We start from the raw sequence: 24477 nt of genomic DNA, 5'->3' as shown, positions 1-24477 counted from the left end.
TTGGCGAGGCTGCCATCGCTGACGGCGCCACATGGTGATTATATCAATAGAGAGACGTTGTCCAAAACAGGGACAAGTCTTCAAGTTCACGATAATACAAAAAACAGGTAATATTAGAAACCCTCAGCAGGTCATTAGCATTTGTAGAAAGGGAAGAGTTATAGTTTCAAAACAAAGACTTTTGATTGAATTGAGCGAGAACAACAAAATTTTAGTTTTAAATTGCAGAGAGAGCTGGTGAAGAATGGATAGAACATCAAACTATCTATGAGAGGGTGAGACTGATGTTGCCATTGGGGTAAGAAGCAGCTGAAATCATCTAATTGGTCCCATCCCTGCTGAGTAGCCCACCCATCTGACCGGATAAATCGCTCAGATGACAAAGCCTGACAAAATATATATATTGCTCACTTTTTAATCATTTTACTGAAGAAAATGGAATAAAGATTGGAACAATAAAAGTATTTGGGGAAAATGACACATATTATATGTAATACAAAAAATATATATTTTAAAAGATTTTCTTGAGAATTAGGCCTGATCGGTGACTTGATTCAATTACAATGATATTCCAATCGGAAAAGAAATTCACAAACTCAGTGCAAATCGTGACATCCATAATTTTTCTTCCCATTCATCCTTGCACATGATTCCAAGTGTAGAAACAATAATATGTAGGAAGGAACTGCAGATGCTGGTATATACTGAAGATAGACATGTTCAGTCATAGTGGCAACAGATGCCGTGTATGCAGAAGCAAGCCTTTGCAATGTTGTGTTGATTGCTTCATCATTACTCAAGTGTGATCTGCCTGAGCAGGCTTCAGGCCATGTAGACTGTGCTTGGAACCCACTTCAGGTTGAGCTGCTTTAATGTACGGGGCTTCCCAGGTTATGGATATCCTGGAGTACAGAAATCCAACTATACAAATTATTCCATTCATTATTAAAGTATTTTACAAGATACCCCTAATAATAACATGCCTTGTAGTATTAATGAATGACTAGATAATAATACATTTTATTTTATGGGCGCCTTTCAAGAGTCTCAAGGACACCTTACAAAAATTTAGCAAGTAGAGGAGAAACATGTAAGCGGAATGAAATAAATAGTAGAGACATGACTAGTACACAAATTAAAGACAGAATTCAATTCAAAACACAATATGAGGCAATTCAAGCACAGATGAAAAGGGAGGGGGACGTGGGGCTAAGGATAGGCAGAGGTGAAGAGATGGGTCTTGAGGCGGGACTGGAAGATGGTGAGGGACACGGAATTGCGGATCAGTTGGGGGAGGGAGTTCCAGAGCCTGGGAACTGCCGTGGAGAAGGCTCTGTCCCCAAAACTGCGGAGGTTGGATTTGTGGATGGAGAGGAGACCGGCTGATGTGGATCTGAGGGACCGTGAGGGTTGGTAGGGGGGGAGGAGGTCAGTGAGATATGGGGGGTAATAATAATAAATTTTATTTATGGATAATAAATTTTACAGTATACAGATACAGTATATATTATATTAATTTAATTGTAAGTAGTATTGCAGTGAATATTCAGTGAAATAAAATAATTTTACGTAATATATGTGCAGACACGTTATGGATTAGTATTGAAAATTAACATTTCTGACTGAGAGAGGGATCTGCTTTAGGACAGTTCTCAGGACCAGAGCCTTTACATCACCCAAGGAATTGCCTGTGTTTTGAAAAGATGTGTATGTTCATGTTACAGCAGATCTTTTCTTTCAATTGGACCAGATCCCATAAAAAAGAAAAGACTACAGTAACACCTATCACCAAAGGCATCAGGCAGAGATATTCATGGAATATGCTTGAGGCTGAGTGAGAAAAAGGAATGGTGGATTTAGGATCATTGCCTGAGCAGACTATCCAGTTTACTTGGCAGAATGCTACATCACTAGAGGTAAAATGCGTGCACCAAGACTCTGTTTGGCTGCTGGTGAAAAGAGTCAGGATATTCGTGCAGAGCAGATGTATCAGCAATGGTACACACTCCTCCTCTTGAGGAGGCTGAAATGTAAATAATGTCATCAACATGTTTCTCGAATATGTGTTTGTCAAAAAGGTTTGGAAGGGGATGCAGTGGTGTTTGACTTGATTCATCTTGTACAATAGCATAAAGCCCCTGTCCCATTTTCACGACCTAATTGATGACCTCTGCCGAGTTTGCCCTTAACTCATACTCGAAATAAAATGCAGACATTACATCATTTTATCATGTGATCATTTTTCACTAGTAGCTAGTCGTAGTTGGTCTTAGGTGTGGAAGACTGAGGTCGTGGGAGGTCGTAGACATAGTCGTAGGAGGTTGTAGACATAGTTGAAGGAGGTCATAGGAGGTCTTTTACTTTGGCGAGTCAACACGACCATGACATTTTTTTCGACTCGTCTAGGGTCTTCTAAACTCATGGCCATTAAGACATTACTCCCTGCTCCTTCCTCTTAGGGACATACACTAAGACAAAGCTCAACTGCTCCAACTTTCACTGATGCTCAGTCAAAGATGTAGATTGGTCGATGGTTGAAAGGGTCAAGAGCTTCAAATTCCTGGGCGTGCACATCTCTGAAGATCTTTCCTGGTCCGAGAACACTAATGCAATCATCAAAAAAGCACATCAGCGCCTCTACTTCCTGAGAAGATTACGGAGAGTCGGATTGTCAAGGAAGACTCTCTCTAACTTCTACAGGTGCACAGTCGAGAGCATGCTGACCGGTTGCATCGTGGCTTGGTTCGGCAATTTGAGCGCCCTGGAAAGGAAAAGACTACAAAAAGTAGTAAACACTGCCCAGTCCATCATCGGCTCTGACCTTCCTTCCATCGAGGGGATCTATCGCAGTCGCTGCCTCAAAAAGGCTGGCAGTATCATGAAAGACCCACACCATCCTGGCCACACACTCATCTCCCTGCTACCTTCAGGTAGAAGGTACAGGAGCCTGAAGACTGCAACAACCAGGTTCAGGAATAGTTACTTCCCCTCAGCCATCAGGCTATTAAACCTGGCTCGGACAAAACTCTGATTATTACCAACCACTTTCTGTTATTTGCACTATCAGTTTATTTATTCATGTGTGTATATATTTATATCATGGTATATGGACACATTTATCTGTTTTGTAGTAAATGCCTACTATTTTCTGTGTGCTTAAGCAAAGCAAGAATTTCATTGTCCTATACAGGGACACATGACAATAAACTAACTTGAACTTGAACTTGAACTTGGTCTGCCTGAAAGCTACCAGTGCAAGGAGCTGTTCATTAGCGAATGCTGCAAACTGCAGGACTTGTGTGCTTTGAGATACACTGTTGCTTGGTACAGCCATTGCAATGACTATGGGGAAAGGCTACAGTTTAAGGCTCTCTTGTTCTTCCATTCTGAGGGTGTGGAATATGTATAAACAAACCCTCTCAGACTTATGAAGAAGGGTCTGAAGAAGGGTTTTGGCCCGAAACGTTGCCTATTTCCTTCGCTCCATAGATGCTGCTGCACCCGCTGAGTTTCTCCAGCATTTTTTGTCTACCTTCGATTTTCCAGCATCTGCAGTTCCTTCTTAAACTCTAAGACTTATTGTTCTTTTAATGTCTGTGAAAGAAAAATCGATGTCATACTGATATAATGTTAATCCTTTAAATCCAATGATAGTCACAATGTAGAAATAAGGAACTGCAGATGCTGATTTACCAAGAAAAGACACAAAATGCTGGATTAACACAGCAAGTCAGGTAGTATCCCTGGAGAACATGAATAGCTGACGTTTTGGTTTGGGACCCTTCCTCAGACAGTTTTTGTACATTGACATCTGCAGAAAGGTGTGTGAAGAGTGCAAGCATAAGTTGTCAGGTGATATTCTCTCTCTCTCGCTTCTCTCTTTTAACTCTTCTCGAAGCGTGCGCGGGGCTCTCGTTCGCTGGCGTATTCGCGCATGGGCGTAACGGGCTCATGGCGCTCACGGTGCTCAAGTCTCTCACTTTCTCTCACTTTCTCTCACTTTCTCTCACTTTCTCTCACTTTCTCTCACTTTCTCTCACTTTCTCTCACTTTCTCTCACTTTCTCTCACTTTCTCTCTCTTTCTCTCTCTTTCTCTCTCTTTCTCTCTCTTTCTCTCTCTTTCTCTTTCTCTCTCTCTCTCTCTCTCTCTCTCTCTTTCTCTTCCTCTCTTTCTCTCTTCTGCTAAGGCCCCCATATGGGCCCTTCCATTAACAAACCTCCCTTCCACCTCTTCTGTTTTATTCTCCTACTTGCTCTCCAGTTTACAACCGTCACCTAATCCCACTGCCTAAAGATCAGCCTGCCAGCCATCCCTCACCCCCTTAACCTCCAAGTAAAATGCCTTGGTAATTCTGCTGGCTCAACCCCTTCCCCTCCCACTGCAAAATCACAAACCAGACTCACTCACCCGATTTCCTTTGGATACTCCACAATGGTGAAGTGTGCAAAGGGAAGTCCTATTCTAGAATGCATAATCCCCTGGCTTTACAGCACTACTGAATTTTACATGTTGGGCCCTTCGACAAAATGTTATTGGCGAGCCACAAAGACTTCCATGAGCACGTCTTTCCCATCTTCCAGCCAATAAAACAGAAGACATTTCACTCACTTAGTTAAGCAAAGTTTTGTTGTACTTGAGGGTCAAAGAGAGTTTTCCACAGAGAAGCTAATTGTTCTTTTATATTTAATTCAACGACACTTGATATTTTTGTTAATTTTTACAGAGGAAATATTTCCACAGTTAACTTTAAGAAGTTGAAGTTCATGAAGCCTGCATTGTTTGAATTAGCACAAATACAGCAGAATTATCTGTGAGGCACGATTTTTACAAGCTTATCTGCACGTGTGGGTGTTAAAACTTCCAAACTGGTCTGTGTGTTAATGCTGCAGGGAACTGACAACTTTGCCATCAGTAACAGCCCCTGTACTCAGCCGTGATTCATTCATTTAATTGAGAAGTGTGCAGTAACATCCTGTGGTCTCATGTGGGCACTCTTGATATCTTTGCAGAGACGGTGGTGACTGTGAGATGAAGTACAATGGTTCATGGCTGTAGATTTGTATCATTGGTAAAGAATGGCCTGACTTTAAGAATGTAAAATATGAAAATTCATGTAATCTAATTTTAATTCCTAATAGGTCTATTTATGAATTGGAATTATTCACTGAATCTTAGTGGGAGTTGAGTAGGAAACTTCAACTGAGTACAAGTGTGTCTTTTGATCTTATAGTGGCAAACAATTCGTGCTAACGATCAATTTAAAAATGCATCTTAAAAGATCAACTAAAGACTAGCTCCCCTTATGTTGAATGTAAGTCACACATATTATCTATTTTGCTATTTCCCATTCATCATCCTTCTCAGACAGAAAATGGAAAGTCAGTCCATGCTCTGTGCCGGTCTGATCTGTCATCAGCTGCAGAAAGGTATGTGAAGCCTGCAAGCATAAGTTGTCAAGTTCTCTCTCGCTCTCTCTCTCACTCTTCCTCTTTCAGTCTGCTTTGCTCGGCACTGCCCAGGTGACCTGAACAAAGGACAGACTGCCTGGATTGCTCCATATCACTGCCCCCATTTAATGGTGCAATGACAATAAGCAGAAATCTTATTACTCAATTTACACCTTTATGCCATATTTCTGAGTGTTATTCTATGTTATTCTGGGTGATATTCTGGCTAAGCATTTTGACAGGTTCAGGCTTCCTTTTCAGACTGTACCTCTAATACTGTAGTTATGAATGAATACTTTATCTCTCCTCTGTCGAAGTAAGGATCAGCTTAAGTTTGAGGCCATGCTTTGTTTAAATACTCACCAGACTGGCAATAACTATTGCTCTGTAGAATAAAGTGTATCCATTCAGTTCAACATACTTTTGGTTTTTTTTAAAGACTTGTTCAATTAGTTTCACTCTCACACTGTCTGTTTTCTTTACTTTAGCTCTCTTTTACAACTTATTAAATCAGTTCCCATCGTACTGTTGAACAGTGCAATCCAGTTCAACATAATTTACTGCATGAAATAAATCTTCTCAGCTTTCACTGACTCCACCCAGTTCTTTTGACATCTGGCCATTAATGCCAGTGGAAACAATTTCTCCCCCAGCTAACAATATAAACGTTCACATCACAATTAATATTCACCAGAAGAAAGTTTATTGTATAATAATAGCTACTGGGGCTGCAATAATGGAGCCATTATTGGAATCTAATCATCATGTAATTTAAAGGGACACGCACTCTTGATCCTATCTGAGTTAAAAGTTGTCTCCAAAATCAAAATTAAGGCTTTTTTTTTTTTTAAACGAATAAAAATGTGTAGCAGTGCGAGAGTTAATGGTACTTTGGAGAACTCGGTTATGTATTTATGTTATTTAACTAAGCTTAGACTGGGTAATATTCTGAATTCAGTTGCTTGTATTTGGTCTCCATTGAAACCTACTAGGTTATCGGAGGAATGACCATAAAGAGTTACTTACAAAAAAAGTTACAGCATCGCTTCCAAACTTACAATAACTTGTAAAGTTTATTACTATAGCTCTGCAACTGACCGCCTCGTGAAACAAAAGAGAAATACACATCACAAGCGTAAAAATGCCCCCTCTCTGACGAGGCTTTGGCATTCCAGTGGACTGTTTTCGCCAGTTACATTATACGCTCAGACAAACCACAATTTTACATTTGTATAAGATTACTCCGAGAACATTTTTCCAGCGCTGCTTCGCCCGCACACAGCAACTGCTTTGCAAAGAGGAAATAGATAAGCTCTAATTATTATGCAACTCCTTAATGTAAGCTCCTGGCAGAGTTCGTGTATAGCACTAGCACTAAGTCTCTCTAAAATAGTGACAATAAACACCGTCAAACTGAGGCACCGTAGACGAACGGCAACTGAAATGAACAACGTTCCTCAGACAAGCTCTCTGACATTCGCAGCAACAAAATGCTCAGTATTATCTATTTCATGCGGTCGCTTTTCAAGGTAAGCTTTTATTTAATATGAGGCGGAGTGCGGGAGCGGCGCTGCCCGGGTTACATATACAAAAGTGTTGGAACGGGGATGTTGCTTGCTTAGGCATTTGCCCAGATTTCAGTACTCTGCCAGTCAACATTGTTCACCTTGCTTCTCATAGTGTGGAGCTCTGGTGGTTGTTTCTCGCTCCTAGATCTGCTGTGACATGTCGATTTGTTTTTTATTTCCTTTGCAAAACAGATATTCATATCTCCCCCTATCCAACTGCAGAAAAAGTTTACGCTTTTCTCCGCTTATGCAAGTTGGGCACTTTGGGGCGCGGGGCGTTTATTGTTGACTTGCCGGCGAGTGTGTTCACCTATGGGGGACTAAAACACAGCGTTAACGGCAGCCTTGGTTACTCTCCCATTCTGCGATTAAGATATAGGAATTATATGCCCATAGCTCATCGCGGAAATGTGAATGTGAATGTGAATGCCAGCGAGTATGTTGATTTCCCGTGTGTGTTGGATGTGGTGTGGGGGGGGGGGGGGGGGGTTACCAGTTTAAAAGTTCCTAAAAATGCTCACATCAGATTTGTTTACGCCGGGAAAGGTCTGGAGGGGTTTGCAGAGCAAGGGTCTGCAAACACACATCACAGGTCAGGGACGCAAACACCGGGCAGGTCAGGACAGGCGAGCGAAGCACTGGAAGTGTCAGCACCTGAAGTGGACGCACATTGGGGGCAGGTCAGGTGCGCCCAAACAGTAGCGTCGAGCAAGAGTGAAGTCGGTAGTGGCTTTGCCCTGATTTGTGCAATCCATAGACCCGACGAGGCACTCCCAACCGTGCTCAAGTGAAGATAGACAGAAAATGCTGGAGTAACTCAGTGGGTCAGGCAGCATTTCTGGAGAAAAGGAATAGGTGACGTTTCAGGTCGAGACCCTTCTTCAGACCTAGAGTCAGTGGAGGGAACTAGAAATATAAAAAGATACAAAGAACAAATTAATAACAAAGTATTCAGTGGGATAAATCAACGCCAGCAACAATGATAAAGGAAATGTGGAGCCCACAATGGTCCATTGTTGCCTGTGGAAGAGGCGATAAGGAATGAATACGCTACCAGTTCCTTTTCTCCCGAGATGCTGCCTGCCCCGCGGAGTTACTCCAGCATTTTCTGTCTATCTAAAGTGTAAACCAGCATCTGCAGTTCCTTCCCACACTTTTTGCATGCTCAAGTGAAGATGGGATCACAGCTGTTCAGCCAAACTGGCATCTTGTGGGTCAGGTGCACACACAACTCGGGTCAAGTAAGTCTAAAGAAGGGTCTCGACCCGAAACGTCACCCATTCCTTCTCTCCGGAGATGCTGCCTGACGCTGAGTTACTCCAGCATTTGGGTCTATCTTTGTTTTAAACCAGCATCTGCAGTTCCTTCCTACACATCAGATCAAGCACATCTGACACAAGTCAGGCCCGCACATCACACACCAAAACATGGTCAACATAGGGCTACCATGTATAATAAATTAATATCTGGAATTCTCTGCCCCAAACTTACAAAGTTAGGGGTTGGACAGGCTAGATGCAGGAAGATTGTTCCCGATGTTGGGGAAGTCCAGAACAAGTGGTCACAGTTTAAGGATAAGGGGGAAATCTTTTAGTACCGAGATGAGGAAAAAAATGTTCACACACAGAGTGGTGAATCTCTGGAATTCTCTGCCACAGAAGGTAGTTGAGGCCAGTTCATTGGCTATATTTAAGAGGGAGTTAGATCTGGCCCTTGTGGCTAAAGGGATCAGGGGGTATGGAGAGAAGGCAGGTACAGGATACTGAGTTGGATGATCAGCCATGATCATATTGAATGGCGGTGCAGGCTCAAAGGGCCGAATGGCCTACTCCTGCACCTATTTTCTATGTTTCTATGTTGTAGTGGTTGAATATTTGTGGGTAGTTAAATAGGAGTTTAGTTTAGTTTATTGTGGAAAGACTATACATAATTACAATCAAGCCATCCATAGTGTACTGATAAAGGATAAATGGAATAATGTTTAGTGCAATATAATGTTCTGTAAGTACATTTCCTGCTGAAAGATCAGGGAATTGAGGGGTATAGAAAACAACCACAATTATCTGGGATGGTGAAGCAGGCTTGAGGGGCTGTGTCATCTAGTCCTGCTCCAATTACATTCTAATGAAGGTCATGCAGGCACAACCAACTTACGTCAGGCACAACTTTAACAACTCCTTGGTGCATTGGCATTTTAAAATGTGTGTTTTATTATTAAATTCCACTTGCTGCTTCTAATAGCAGAGAAATAACTTGCCTTCACCCATGCCAGTTGAAGCAGAACTGCATAGAATCATGAGGTTTAGAGTACAGAAAGAATTCATCCCAACCATTGTACCTGTTTTGCCTCTTCTACTTCCACTGCTCAGCTCTCCCTCCACTGTCCCAAGCATACATGTCAGCTCCAAATATACCTTTCATGTAGGGCCCAGGTAGTTATCTCAGCTGTTCACAATGGTCTGGCATTCTAGCTCTCTATAGACAGTAGTTTATCTAATTCTTGGTCCTCACTTTTAGTTTCAACTTTAATTTAAAGTTATTCATTGGTAATGTCTTGAGTATCATAACATTTAATTTTAAAATCCTTTGTTACATCTCTTCAAACTCTCCTGTCTTCAAGTAACCTAGTGACACTCAGAAGATACCTCTTCCAATCATAGCCCACAAATTTACTGGGAGATGGTTCTGCTTTGTTATAATTTGGAGTTTAACATGCACTATTTTTGAAATTACATTTATTATTTTGCTTGATTGAATTGATTATAAGATACCATATGGAAACAGGCCCTTTGGGCCACTGAGTCCATTGATCGCCAGTTCCCACTCTTTATATGTTATCGCCACTTTTACAGCCACCCCCTACACATTAGAGACCAAATAATCTACAAACCTGCACGTCTTTGGGAAATAGGAGGAAACCCGAGCACCCGAAGAAAAACCATGCAGTCACAGTAAGAACCTGTAAAATCCATACAGATAGCGCTGAGGTTAGGATCAAACCCAGGTCTCTGGAGCTGTGAGGCAGCGGCTCCACCAACTGTGCCTCTGTGCTTTTCTGACATTGATTTCCATCTTTTCACAGCATTTGACTGTAACCTTCATCAAATCTCAATTTCTTAAGATTGCCATGACATAAGGATATTTCAGTGGACAAGTCATTGACTATAAAAATAAGATGCTACCATGATGTTGTAGATCAACATTGCATAGCTTTATATTAATTTCTTTGGAAAAAGCACACTTTATCCTAAGCAAGGGTTAAAATAACTGCTGGTACACAAAATTGCTGGGGAAACTCAGCGGGTGCAGCAGCATCTATGGAGCGAAGGAAATAGGCGATGTTTCGGGCCGAAACCCTTCTTCAGATCTGCTGTTCTTTCCCCAAATTTGAAAGGATTGAGTTACCATTGTTCTTGTAAATGAGATTACATTTTTATTGGTTAAAGTTCTTTGTGTTAGCAAGTGCTGGATTGTTATTTTTCTCTCCATTGAAAAGCTGCTTTGTAAATTGACTTCAGTGTTAGCGATTGTTTTTGAGATTCCTTCAGTTTGCAGCTCTTAATTCAGAGATAAACATATCTTTATTGTTTGATGAACAGTGGACCTAAAAGACAAGTGAATGTCCAAATCAACTCCATGCCCCCATGACAATTTTAATCTATCCATCGTCTCCTTTTACTTTCAACAACTCTACATTAGTTACATTTACGATCACTCCAATTATGCAATTTAAGCAAAGATATGTTGGAAGACACCACTTTGCAGACATTTGAATCGACATTTCAGTAATAATAAGAACAGAAAATGCCGGAGCCACTCAGTAGGTCAGGCAGCATCAGTAGAAAGACAATCTGAGTTAACACGTCAGGTCAGAAATGACGAAGGGTTTTGGACCTGAAACATGAAGGGTCTGTCCCACTTTCACGACCTAATTCACGACCTCTGCCGAGTTTGCCCGTGACTCATTCTCGCAGCATGGTCATCACGAGGTCGTAGGAGGTTGTAGGTGGGTCGTAGCAGGTCGTGATGCTAGTCGTAGGTACACGTGGCATCAAGTAGGCCGCGGCGTTTTTTCTAGCCTGATGAAATATGTCCACAAGTAAAAAAGGTCGTGAATTAGGTCGTGAAAGTGGGACAGGCCCTTAACTCTGTTTCTCTTTCCATCAATGCTGCTTATCCTGGTGAATGGTTCCAGCATTTTCTGTGTTCTTTCTGATTTTCAACATGCATATTTTGTTGATTACCATTGATGTGTTGTTAGACATTGGCCCATTTAAGTGGCATTAGTCTAAACTGAGTTGGTTTGGGTTTAATGTTTTATACTTTTTCCTCCTATCTGAAAATAAAAGTTGCGTTTAAAGAACCTTGAACATTTGCTTTAACTGTTCAGACTGAAACAGTGGACTGAAACAGTGAGATGACCAGTGACTTAACATATGGGGCGGAATTAATACAATTTCCATTTGGTGAAAGTAAGGCAATAGCACCCTGAGAGTGGGTGGGCCAGGACCAGATGTCAATGGGGACATAAAGGAGAGCTGCCCTGAATGGCAGAGCCAGCATCACAGATTGTAACCCATATTAATAATCACTGTGGCAAAAAATCAATTTGCATCAAAGTTCAACTTTCATGGTGTACATCCTAAAGACCTTCAAAATCTAAGTCATGGTTATTAAGTTGGGACATATAACACTGAACATGTGCATGGCAAGATTAGACAAACAGGTAATCTGTCTAGGCCATTTGGTGAACAGATCTGATCTTCTGCTTACAATGGTATTGGATTTTATGTGGCCATTTGACTCAAAGCAATAGAATTCACAGTGAGGAAATGAGGCAATCAAAAGGCAGATTGTTATCTAAATTGAAGGAGACTGGAAATGAGGGGTTCATGAAAATATAGCTATTTTTCTGCATGAATCTCAACGAAGCAGACATGTTTGAATTTGTGGTAAGTCACTGTTATATAGATTGAGCTGGACTGGATCACTGAAGGAACCTATTCTTTAGTATTACCGAGGGCTAGCTTTGTTTCATACATGTGCATTCTGCCTTGGAGTAGGAATTTAAAGACATTAGTAATTGACTGTGGGAGGACTTGATATTTTAAACAGCAGAGCAATGCATCTTCCACACAATCTCGTGCATGCCATTGGTGAATATAAGTAGTGGATTCCATATTTATCATGTGATGAAGGTGATCGATGAAGGTGGGACAGTGGATATTGTTTATATGGATTTTAGTAAGGCATTTGATCATGGTAGGCTGATCCAGAAGAATAAGATGCTTGTGATCCTCAGTTACTTGGTCATTTGGATTCAGAATTGACGTATTCATAGAAGACAGAGGGTTATGGTGAAGGGTATTATTCTGACTGGAGGTCTGTGACCAGTGAAGTTCCACAGGGATCTGTGATGTTTCTGATATATACAAATTACTTGGATATAAATATATATGGGTTGGTTAGTAAGTTTGCAGCCAACAACAAAATTGACGGAGTTGCCGACTGTGAGAAGAGCTGTCAATGTTTACAGTGTGATTAGAGGTAAACTACAGAAATGGCCGGAGAAATTGCAGAGAGAGTTTAATCCAAGCAGGTGTAAGGAGTTGTACTTTCGGAAGTTGAATGTAACGAGAAAGTATTCAGTTAATAGCAGGTCCCTTAATAATACCGATGCACAGAATGATCGTGGAGTCCAAGTCCATCGGTCACCAAAAAGTGGCAACACAAGTGGTAAAGAAGGCAAAAGTTATGCTTGTCTTCACCCATCAGGGCATTGAATAAAACAGCCAGGAAGTCATCTTGCAGCTTTATAGGACTTTGATTAGATCACATTTGGAATATTGTGTGCAGTTCTAGTCACCCGATTCCAGGAAGTATGTGAAGGTCTTGGAGAGGGTGCAGAAGAGGTTTGCCAGAATGCTGCCTGGGTTAGAGGGTATTAGCTATAAGGAGAGATTGGACAGACTTGGATTGTTTTCTTTAGAATGTCACAAGCTGAGGGTAGACCCGATAGAAGTATATAAACTTATGGGAGGCATAGATAGAGTGGAGAAGCAGAACCATTTTCCCAGGGTGGAAACGTGAAAGACCAGACTGCATAGTTTTAAAGTGGTAGGGGCAAAGTGTAAAGGAAATGTGCTGGACATATTTTTGACACAAAGTGGTGGGTGCCTGGAATGCTCTGCCATGGGTGAGAGTGAAAGCAGATTTGAAATTGGCGTTTAAGACATATTTGGATAGGCATGTATGAATGCAAGGGATAGAGGGATAAAATTATTTGCAGGCAGAAGAGATTAGTTTAACTTGGCATCATGTTTGGCACGAACATTGTGGGCCAAAGGGTCTGTTCCTGTGCTGTACGGTTTTATGTTCTAAACCCTACTTGATTAATTTTCAAGACCTTCTTCCCTCTTGCTGCTTTTCTTTGGAGACTCAGGTGCTCCAGCACCTTGATACATACAAAGCATTGTAATTATATTGTTAGTTACAGCACTGGTTCTCTGGATTGATATGTTTTGATCAATTCACTTACAATTCAATGAGGAAAAAAACAAACTTTTTTGCAACATGGGTGCAGAAGTGGGATGAGGGTTTGCACTTTCTTCTAAGCCACTCTAGTGGCCACAACCACAACTTTACAGCTGTGACTTTAACCAGTAATATGCAATACATTTTCTGAAGCTCTGAGCTAACCTGACAATTTGTTTAATTGTGTTTGTGAAATTGATCTAGTTCTAGGAATGTCTTAGTTCATTCCAATTACATCGGGACCCTTTCTTTCTGTTTTGCCCAACCACTGCAATTTGAAGTGTAGAGTGACAAGAATATTAACAACGGGCACTTCTGAAACAGCTTTGTTCTTTTTTTTCCTACAAATTTGCACAGCAATGCCCATCTCCCACAGGCTTTCAGACTCATGTGTACATCTTTGAACACAGCCCGTCAAAGCCCCATTTGAAACGGAAGGCTGAGTAATGAAAAAGCCTTCTGCTTGCATTTACAAATGTCTAACTTCCGTAACTTTTAAGACTGGACTTAACAGAGGGAGCACCCCAAAGGTTTTGCATAGTGTCATAAGAATGCAGCTTGATGCATAACGCACCACAGTACAAATCTAAGATTGAGAAGTCTTTCAGCTGGTTTGTCCCTAGTGTTTAATTGTACAGATGTCAATCTTTAATGTTAACAATCTCAGTCATCGCAAGTTGTTCAAATGGAGGATGAAGAATTAGTAGGCTTCCATAGGTAAGCAAATGTCTGCTCACCTGTAACGTAACTAGCACCACTTTTTTTTCTCACTGTAACCAATCTGTTGTCTGCGTGTAATCTCAACTGATCTACCCTTGCTAAGCTTGATGGAAAAAACATTTCTCCTTCTTCACTCAAGAATTATTGAATGAAGTTAAAATGGTGGCAGTGATTTGTAAGTCACATTGACTAACTATTCTCAGGGTTTTTCCAACATTTATCTTTTTGCTTCCATTTTCTAGCATCTGCAGCTTTTTTTATTTTTATGAAAGACAATAGTATGTGAAATTGGAATTGGAATGTGTTCATTCCAGAGTTGGAATGTATCAGTGGCAGATAATGGCATCTTGGCACCTCCAGTGATATCTTCTCCACAGTTCAGGTCAGCAAGGCAGTAGCAGCACAAGTCTATTCAGGAGAGGAATCCTGCAAAATGCACCAACAAGACTACAAATGTTAATCAATTGGCCATTGTCTGATCGGCTTGCAACAGCTCATCTGGGAAATACCCATCCCATCCAGTAACTTATCTATTAGCTGTACTTCTTTCTTTTTCGCTTTTTCTCTTTCTCTATTCTCTCTCCCTGTCGCTCTTTTTCTCACATTCTCTTTCTCTCTTCCTATCTCTCTTTCTCTCACTCTCTCTCATGCTCACTATCTCGCAATCTCTCATGCTCTCTTTCTTTTTTTCTCTTTCTCTCTCTTTCTTTCTCGTTCCCTCTTGCATTCACTCACTCTAGCGCTCCCTTTCTCTCTCTCACGTAAAGGATCCCAGACAAGTTTCACTCTGCTGCTTGACCTACTGAATGTTTCCAAATGTTTTTGTTTCATTTTAGATTTCCAGCATTACTGTTTTTAAATGTCCATCTACAGGTGAATGTACTTCCATACTGCTATATAGGGGGACTTAAGACCTGTAACAGTGACAGAACAGTGATATACTTCCATGTCACAGTAGTGTGCAACTTCAAGGGAATTTAATGGTGGTGGTGTGCACTTGTTGCCCTTACCGAACTGTGATAACATTTACGGTTTTAAAAAATGTTGTTCCAGAAGCCCTGGTGAGTGAATTGTAAATTTTCTGAATGGACACAGTGCAGCTATGGGACACCAATAGTGGAAAATTTAGGCAGGATACTCCTACTGTGAATTTCTTGAGACCTTGTCAAGTATAGGAGGTATTGCCTTCCTCGTCATCCCAGATGATTCTTGAGTTGACTGTGGAGCACAAATTTGTCAGAAACGTTTGAGTGTTCAGTGCAGTCTGTGCGCCCTGGAGGTCAGATTTCTGATTGGTCTTGTTGATGACCCAAGGAATGTTATACGACATCAAACCTGTTCAATTTATTGTTCTATTAGCGATATATAACCCAACTTTCACAGCTGTCATGAAGCACCCGGATAACACGAGGCAAAGACACCATTGTGTACACGATTAGCCATTTATTATCCAGCCACAGTTATGTAATTTGTCAAAGAGAATGGAGAATTTGCTATTTTTTGCAATAACCTCCATCAAAACTGACCGATAAGTTAAAAATAAGACAAAATGAAGGAGTACCCCACAACATTGAATTTTGGTTATTAAATATTGGATACAATATCACAGGGTTTCCTTTGATGTGTGCATCAGGGAACTTAATTATTGTAATTTGCAATTCATCAGGAGAAATAAGTAGAAATACAGCATGACCTGCAAAGAAGCAACATTGAATAATGAGTTGGGTGACATGCATTTTGTTCAGAAATGGTGATATTGGACAAGCTGCTCCATGATTCAGACAGCGAGCAGTGTAAAGCATGAATGTTCAGCGTTTTATTAACCTCTAATGATCCATTGCAGAGGATACAGAAAGAGTTCAAGAGAAATGTGTAGTTCATCCAAGTGCTCTTAACAGATTGTCTTTGGATCTTTGTATAACATATGTTGCAGGGCTGGCATTGATTAATAACAAATGGAAAAAATATTTAAAAATTGTAAAATGGAAAAAAAAATTCTGTAAATATTTATTGTATGCAAAATATTAACTGAATGGATTTTCATGGATACTGCATAATCTGCTGAGTTTACAGCGTTTTTTAGTCTTTATTCCTTAAAGGCATGGCAACTTTAAAAAAACAATTATTGTTTACAACAATTTTATATTTACTATATTGCTTCTTTTTGTTTTATCAAAAGGAAAGCAAACTAATTAACATATTTGCATATGTTTACAAATTTAACAGTGTCACAAGTTTTGCACTCCCTGTGACACTAAAAGTGTAGCTGATGTTATTTTTGTTCAGCTTTCATTTGCACCAGATGTTGGAGGAATAATATGCATCTCTGGACTACATGATACTGTGACATTTTGCTCTTATCAGAAATATTTTGCACAGAGTCTGTATGAATTGTTTTCTACAGATTGCATATCTTGCTGCTTTGAACTGACACACTTGTGCCTAGTAATTCCAATTGCAATGGTCACAGGGTTGCAGCCACATCTGCTTTGGGTGCCATTCATCACATGTGATCAAGGCTTGATGCTGGAATTCATGTCATTGCTCCTGCCATTTCCATAGGTATCTTACTTGCCTGCTCAAATATTAGGACTGGAGATCTAAAGAAAACATTACTGACCGGATACATTGCCCATTTTTCTAACCATTCATGTTGCCCGACTTGCTGGCTATATTTCCAGCAATTCCCATTGTATTCCTGCTATTTGCAGCGTGCCTGATGTCTTGCACTGGATATGCTCATCTGTTAGTCCACACATAAATGTAATTTGCTGTGCATGTGGTCCAAGAACGTGCTGAAGTTGGAATGTTGCAAAATGTGTTTTTAGAAGGGTTATATAATTGCTGATTGTGTTATCTTGAACCAACAAGAGGCAGAAGCTGAGCTTTGACTATAATCTGCATATTTATTTATTTAAGCCCTATGAGTGTACATGTTGAAAATATAGTCTTAAAGAGATCAACCAAGATGGTGTCTAGTTAAGAACAATAAAGTAATAAACAATAAGAATAAACAATAAGAACAATAAAGCACCATGCCAACTTGGAGATGAACAACTATCAACTTTATACTTTAATTTATACATGGACATTTTATACACTATTCTATCCTCCAACCTCACCACAGTTAATTAAAAAATATTTAACAAAATCTTTCAAGTAGTCTGGAGATCTCATCAGTAAAGTGGGCTATAGTGTCTGGAATTTGTCAAGCTTCTTGCAAAATCTTGGAACTGATTTCAGTCAGGCCAGTATTCCTTCATGCTTTGAGTGTAAGCAGGTGAGTCACACACTGCATGATACCCAGCTTCCAACCCGATCTTATAAACACAGCATTTATGTGGCTGGTTCTGCTGAATTTATAGTATTGGTCGGTAATCATATTGAAAAAGATGTCTGACCGTCTTCAATTCCTTTTAGCAGCACTTTCCAATTGTCATTTTAGTCATACATCCACTATTTTTTAGTGGCCATGATGTACTGGGGCATAAGGCAATTTTCTTTACCCCCACCTCAGGAAACATCTTCATTTTGCCATCAATCTGTTTACTTCAGTGTTCCGGTTGGATTTAATGTTGTGCCTCTGTGTTTCGTGCCATTGTTTAATATTGCTGACACTCTACTGCTTCAAACAACACTTGGAAAAGGCCCCAGAAATGTTACACCATCTGCGACCACTTATCTTTTCAAATAGGTTCCCAAAAGGAGAATCTGCCATTACCAAGGGCTTGTTTGCTCATGAGGTGAGAATAGCAGACTACTTGGTTTAGTTTCCTGTTCATTGGTTAAACGCGGACCTTGCAATGATGCAGTGTACGTTCTGTAGGAAGTCCTTGTGTGTCAAGGGGAGGGTTGGAGCACCTCTGAGGCAGCCTGGCATATGTACTATCATTCTCCTTATCCAACCATTCTTTGGAACCAGAATTTCCAGTGGGAAACCCTTCCCACACCACAGATTCAAGGGCACTGGATTTATCGCAAGGGATCAAGGTATATCCTTTCACCCCTGGAACCTGCATTTGAATTTAGTCTTGAGTAAAACAAGTAAAGTTTTGAAAATCCTACACAACTTTGGAAAGTAACAGTACGAAGCCAAGCATTAAATTGTCAGATTGAAGGAGACAGTTAATAAACATGGTTTGTGTGGGAAGTTGAAATGTGATACTGAAGGGTTTCTGAATGATGGGCTAAAGGCATGTTGACAAGACAATGTAAAGCAAATATTATGCTATAATCATCTGTGCTCTGGATGACCTGTGAGTACTTCATAATGCCAAAAGTGTAAAACAAAAGACATAGCCAAGCAACAAAATTCTCTCAAGAAGGGAAAAGCAAATGCGATAGAGTTGTATTTAATTTGAAAAATGATGTAATCTGTATCATAGCCTTATTATTACCAAGGGTTGCTTTAACTAGGACTTTATAAATCGCTGTGGATTCAATTACACAATACAAAATATTTCTCTTCAATGTTGTTTATATTGAGAGGACCACCACTGCCTGCTGCAGAATTGTGCCTCCATTCTTAATTGGTACCCTTGTCACCACTCTTAAAAACATCCATTCTCTCCAACACTAACATAAAGTGGCCAACGTGTCTACCATCGACAAAATGCATTGCATTTCCTTGTCCTGCATCACTAGATGTAGGGTGGCACAGTGGTAGACTTGATGTCTTACAGCGCCAGAGACCCGGGTTCGATCCTGACCAGGGGTGCTGTCTGTATGGAGCTTGTACGTTCTCCGTTTTCTCCGGGTGCACTGGTTTCCTCCCACACTCCAAAGACAAGAAGGTTTGTAGATTAATTGGCTTCAGTAAAAATTGTAACTTGTCCCTAGTGTTAAGTGTATGGGGTGATCGCTGGTCGGCACGGACAAGGTGGGACAAAGAACCTGTTTCCGCACTGTATTCCTAAAGTACTAAAGATCAACAAGATGGAGAATTGGGAAGAGCTTTAAAAAGTAATTGAAGCATATCAGATGTCTATTTCAATATGATTACCGGCCAATAAGCCGATTTGGAACCATACCAATTCCTTCCTCATCACTGGATCTAAATCCCAGAACTCACCACCAGCAGCATCATGGAAGTACCATCACCAGTACACTCGCAGTGACTCACCAGAAACGTTGCCTATTTCCTTCGCTCCATAGATGCTGCCTCACCTGCTGAGTTTCTCCAGCATTTTTGTCTGACCACCACTTTCTCATAGGCAACTAGGGATGGGTAATGCATGCTGGCCTTGACAGCAACACACAATTCAAAGAAAATGAATGATTAAAATCAAGTCTCATCAGGACTTGGTAAGAACAGAGACTAACCCAAATGTCAATGCTGCATGTGACCTGTCCTAAGAGATTAACAACCTAAAACTTTTGTTAATCAGGAAAAATCACTACTCAATGAACAGCCTATTTTCAAGTCCTTGAACATATACTGCTCAGATAATAATTAATGTGACAAAGTGTTCTTTCAAGAACGCACTTTTTTAAATTGACATTCTTAGTTCTAAACATAGTTATTCAGGTCCTAAATGTTTTGGGTAAAGGAGTGTGAGGGATATGGGCCTTACATAGGAGATAGGAGATAGACACAAAATGCTGGAGCAACTCAGCGGGACAGGCAGCATCTCTGGAGAGAAGGAATGGGTAATGTTTTGGGTCGAGACCCTTCTTCAGACTGAGGTACAGGCGAGTGGGAGGTACATAGATAAGGAAGTGTATAGTTAAGGAAGTGTAAGGTGTGCAAACAGGACAAAGTTGAATGCAGATCAAGGAAAATGGAGAATAGATCATTGTTAGTTGGGAGAAGGTAACAACAAAGCAAACAGAGATAAAATGTAGTCGGAGATAGTAAGACTGGCTGGAGAACTGGGAAGGGGGAGGAGATGGAGCGAGAGGGAAAGCAAGGGTTACACGGGCCTTACATAGGGTTGATTTCCTCCCTCAGCCAGTTGATGGGGTCCAAATGGCGATCATCTAAAGCTTGAGTCAGACTGAGGAGGTTAGAAGATAGCAGAATAGATCTGTATGTGGTCTGTCCTTTCTTTTACCAGATACTACATGGTCAATAAGAAATGAGAGTTTAAAACAGAAAATCCTCATCTAGGTATAGAAAACAATAATAACTCTCAAATATAGAAGGTAGACACAAAATGCTGGAGTAACTCAGCGGGTCAGGCAGCATCTCTGGAGAGAGGGAGTGGGTGACATTTCGGGTCGAGACCTGAAACGTTGCCCATTCCTTCCCTCCAGAGATGCTGCCTGACCCGCTGAGTTACTCCAGCATTTTGTCTACCTTTGATTTATACCAGTAGTCTACCAACATTGAAGTCTACCACAGGAGACTCGGAGAAATTCAAGAAGAGCTGGCAATTCTTTCTGTCTGGGAACATACATATATATATATATATATGTATATATGTATATATGTATATGTATATATGTATGTTCCCAGACAGAAAGAATTGCCAGCTCTTCTTGAATTTCTCCGAGTCTCCTGTGACACATACCTTGGCAAGGCAGCATAAATGTTAGCCAGCTGCAGAGTGAACTTTATAATGTGGCTGGAATTTTACCATCTGAACATCATTGTTGGCATGATTCTTTAAAATAAACACTCAATATGTGACTAGGATCACCCAGTCATCCTCGAGCTGAGAAAGAGGAAACTGGCATTGACACTTCCAGGAAAACTCTTCATCTACTGGTTATGTGACCAGGGAGCTGGTGATACATTTCAAAGTAAAACAGTTGACATTTAGCAATCTTCTCTGTCTAATACCATATTTTAGAGTGAAAATATGCAGTGAAGCTGCTTGAATTTCTCAACTGTTGAACACTTGGAGGTGCAGAAAGAATAACATAGTGTCAATTTGTCCATGAGGAAATGCCCAAAGTTCACTCAATACCTCTCTCATGGGAGGGACAAGTTTGAAAAATAAACCCTTTGTAGAAATGAAGACATTAAGTAAACCCTTGTAGAAATGAAGACATGAAGATGGCCATGCCGTTGTGTTTGGCTGCCCGTCGTCTCCCGTCTGGACAAATCCCCGAGCAAGGAAACCTCAACCATTCTTATGGCTTGCAGACAATGCTGGTCTACGAACGGCAAACACTTGTGGACATCCGAGCCTCAGTCGTCGAGGTCTTCATCCGAGGCCTCGGACAAAGCCCTGTACAGAGCCCCAGACAAAGCTTCCCCTACCGTTCGCTCCTTGCTTGGCTCCCGGTGGATGTATGGGCTCGGCCTTGGTGCACAAACTGAGCCAGGAGGCGGAGTAAACGCGCGGGCGCCCTGGAAAGGTTGAAGAACCTCGCCCGCGCCAGTTCAACATCAGCTTACCTTGCCCAGCGCTGTGAAGACGGATCTGGTCGGCCCAACCGCACCATCCATCGGCGGTCCCTCGAGCCCAGGTATGCCTCTCTCCGGTCCATCTTCCCGGTCCCCGGCCTGTCGGCCCGCAGGCTCCCAGCCAGGCCATGTGTGAAACGCAGTGGCGTAGTCTCCCTGAACCTCCGCCCGCTGGCGTGGGAGCTGCTATCGGATCACAACTCACCTGCAGTCCCTGCTAAAGTGGCTCTGATCAACACGAGATCCTTGCTGAACAAAACCTTCATCCTCAACGACTTCTTCACCGCACGTGGATTGGACTTCCTATTGATCACAGAAACCTGGCTTAATCCTGGTGAGCTTGCTCCACTCGTGGAACTCTGTCCTGATAACTGTAACCGTTTCAGTTCGCCTAGGCTCTCCGGTCGCGGTGGGGGCCTAGCCACTGTGTTTACGAAGCATTTCAACTGCTACCTTCTGAACGCTGATCATTTCTCCAGTTTTGAACATCAACTAACCTAGTTGGTCTAATCTGTCCACTTTTAATTGTTCTTGTGTATCTCCCACCAAAAATGATTCAGGACTTTATCTCACAATTTGCTGATCTTATCGCTAGCTTGTTGACCAAATTTGACCGGGTCCTGATTCTTGGTGACTTTAACATTCATGTCTGCTGTCCCACTAAACCTCTTGTGAGTGAATTTATGAACCTGCTTGAGTCCTTCAATCTGACTCTACTTACCACTGGACCCACGCGCAAGCTTGGCCATACACTCGACCTGGTGCTATCGTCTGCTCTCCCAATTTGTAATACAGAAATTATTGATGCCTGTCTGTCTGATCATAGTGTGATTATATTCGATGCATCTCTATTTTTCTCTCCCTCAAAATCCCATCTCCCTGCTCACTACTCCTGCTACGTAAACTCTTCGACTGCCAATAAGTTATCTGAGGCTCTCATAGCCGCCCCCGCCATCTGCACCATCGAGGCGTCTCCCCTCCATCTCAGCACTGATGACCTAATTTCTTTATTCAATACCACTTGCTCTTCCATCCTGGATTCTGTTGCTCCTCTTAAAATGAAAAAGCCTAAGCCTAAAAGCTGGCCCTGGCTCAATGGTGACCACCAGAGCCCTAAGAAGAGAGTCCAGAAAATCAGAATGGAAGTACAAATCTGATGCTTCAAATTTCCTTTGAACTTCTGAGAAACAATTTTCTCAAATACCAGGAAGCAGTAAAGCCTGCGAGAACACAATACTTTTCCGACCTTATTTCCAAAAACGCCCATAACTCCAAGGTCCTTTTTAGTACCATTACCTCTATCATATGTCCTGCCCCCAGTACCAGCTTAGCTGACTCCCCTGCTAAGTGCGAAGAATTTACTACATATTTCACCAGCAAAGTTAAGAACATCAGATCGAATATTTCCTCTCCCATCCGTGACCTAGCTGTCTCATTGGTCTGTTCTTCAAAATTAGACTGTTTCCAACCTGTTACTCTACTCTCCCTTGTAAAGCTGGTCACCACCATGAAACCTACTACCTGCCCCCTCGATGTTGTCCCCTCTGCCCTTCTGAAGGATGTCATGCAATAGCCGGTCCCAGCAGCTTCGCCATCATCAACAGTTCTCTGGCCACTGGCACTGTTCCTACCTGCTTCAAGCACGCGGTGGTCCAGCCCCTCCTGAAAAAATCTAACCCAGATCCCACCTTGCCTGGTAACTATTTACAAACTGCCTTTCCTTTCAAAGGTCATTGAAAAGATAATTTTGTCAACTTATTCCTTACCATCCTGGAAACTTTCCAATCAGGTTTCAGGGCCCACCACAGCAGAGTCTGCCTTGTTGAAGGTACTTAACGACCTACTTCTCACGATTGACTCCGGCGACTGTGCAATCCTGCTCCTTCGCGACCTCAGCGCAGCATTTGATACAGTCGACCACACCATCCTAATTGACTGTCTCCGGTACGGGGTTGATATTGATGGCACTGCCTTGAGCTGGTTCATCCCATCCCATATGTGCACGCAGTGCATATCACATGCGTGAAGCTCAAAGACCCTTGCAACCGGGGTCCAGGGCCCGCTTAAGGACCTGCCGAGGCCCCCCTGGATCTCGAAGCCCGAAGCTTAAGCTTGTGAAGCTAATACGTAAATCCAGCCCTACCAGGGGCTTCAAATTCTTAAGCCCCTGTCCCACTGTACGAGGTAATTCACGAGTTCTCCCGCGTTTTCCCCTGATTCGAATTTGGAGAATGTCTGTAGCGGGTTCGTAGGAGTTTGTGGATGTCTCGTAGTGGCTCGTACGAGTAAAAAGTAACAATTTTTTTCATCACAAGTATTTTTTTACACGTGAACATTTTTTATATGGATGAAAACACGTCACGAGTTTACCGGATGTCCCGAGTACCTACCGTTAGCATTACGAGCCGCTACGAGACATCCACAAACTCCTACGGGCCCACTACAGCGCATATATCTCTCCAGTTTGAATATCCATTTTACATAGATACATAAAAACACTGAGTGTTGGAAATTATTGGCAGGTCAAGCAGAATCAATGGAGACAGAAACAAAGTGAATGCTCCATGTCATAATTTGTTCTAATGAAGGATCACTTACTTAAGAAATCAACTGCACCTCTGCAAATGCTGCCTGATCAGTTGAGTATTTTAAGCATTTGCTGTCTCTTTTTCAGATTCTAAAATCAATGATTTAGTGTTATATGGGCACAATATGGGGTTTCACTGACAATGCTGATATCTCTAGGGAATCTATTTTGGAGCTATGTCTTTCATCTCACAGATGGTACAATTGTTTGCCTTAAATGAGTTAGATGCTCTTGGTGTTGAAATATTTGTGAGAGAGAAACTGTG

General features: G+C 41.6%; 1 protein-coding gene across 7 annotated transcripts in view; it reads left to right on the top strand.

Moving 5' to 3' along the window:
- Positions 1-24477, top strand: part of LOC116979703 (rho guanine nucleotide exchange factor 4-like) — a 361797-nt gene that overhangs the window by 108009 nt on the left and 229311 nt on the right. The window contains exon 1 of one of the 7 annotated variants that reach the window (XM_033031415.1): positions 6316-6978. The exons of the other annotated variants lie outside the window; for them this stretch is intronic. Coding sequence (XP_032887306.1) covers positions 6940-6978 — 39 coding nt within the window. The 5' untranslated portion in view covers positions 6316-6939. Of the gene's footprint in view, positions 1-6315; positions 6979-24477 lie in introns of those variants that run through there. 7 annotated transcript variants of the gene reach the window in all.

Source organism: Amblyraja radiata, chromosome 13 (genome assembly GCF_010909765.2).
Source record: "Amblyraja radiata isolate CabotCenter1 chromosome 13, sAmbRad1.1.pri, whole genome shotgun sequence".
NCBI classification, from domain to species: Eukaryota; Metazoa; Chordata; class Chondrichthyes; order Rajiformes; family Rajidae; genus Amblyraja; species Amblyraja radiata.
Note: the sequence above shows the minus strand (reverse complement) of the source record. Positions and strands in the feature narration are given on the sequence as shown.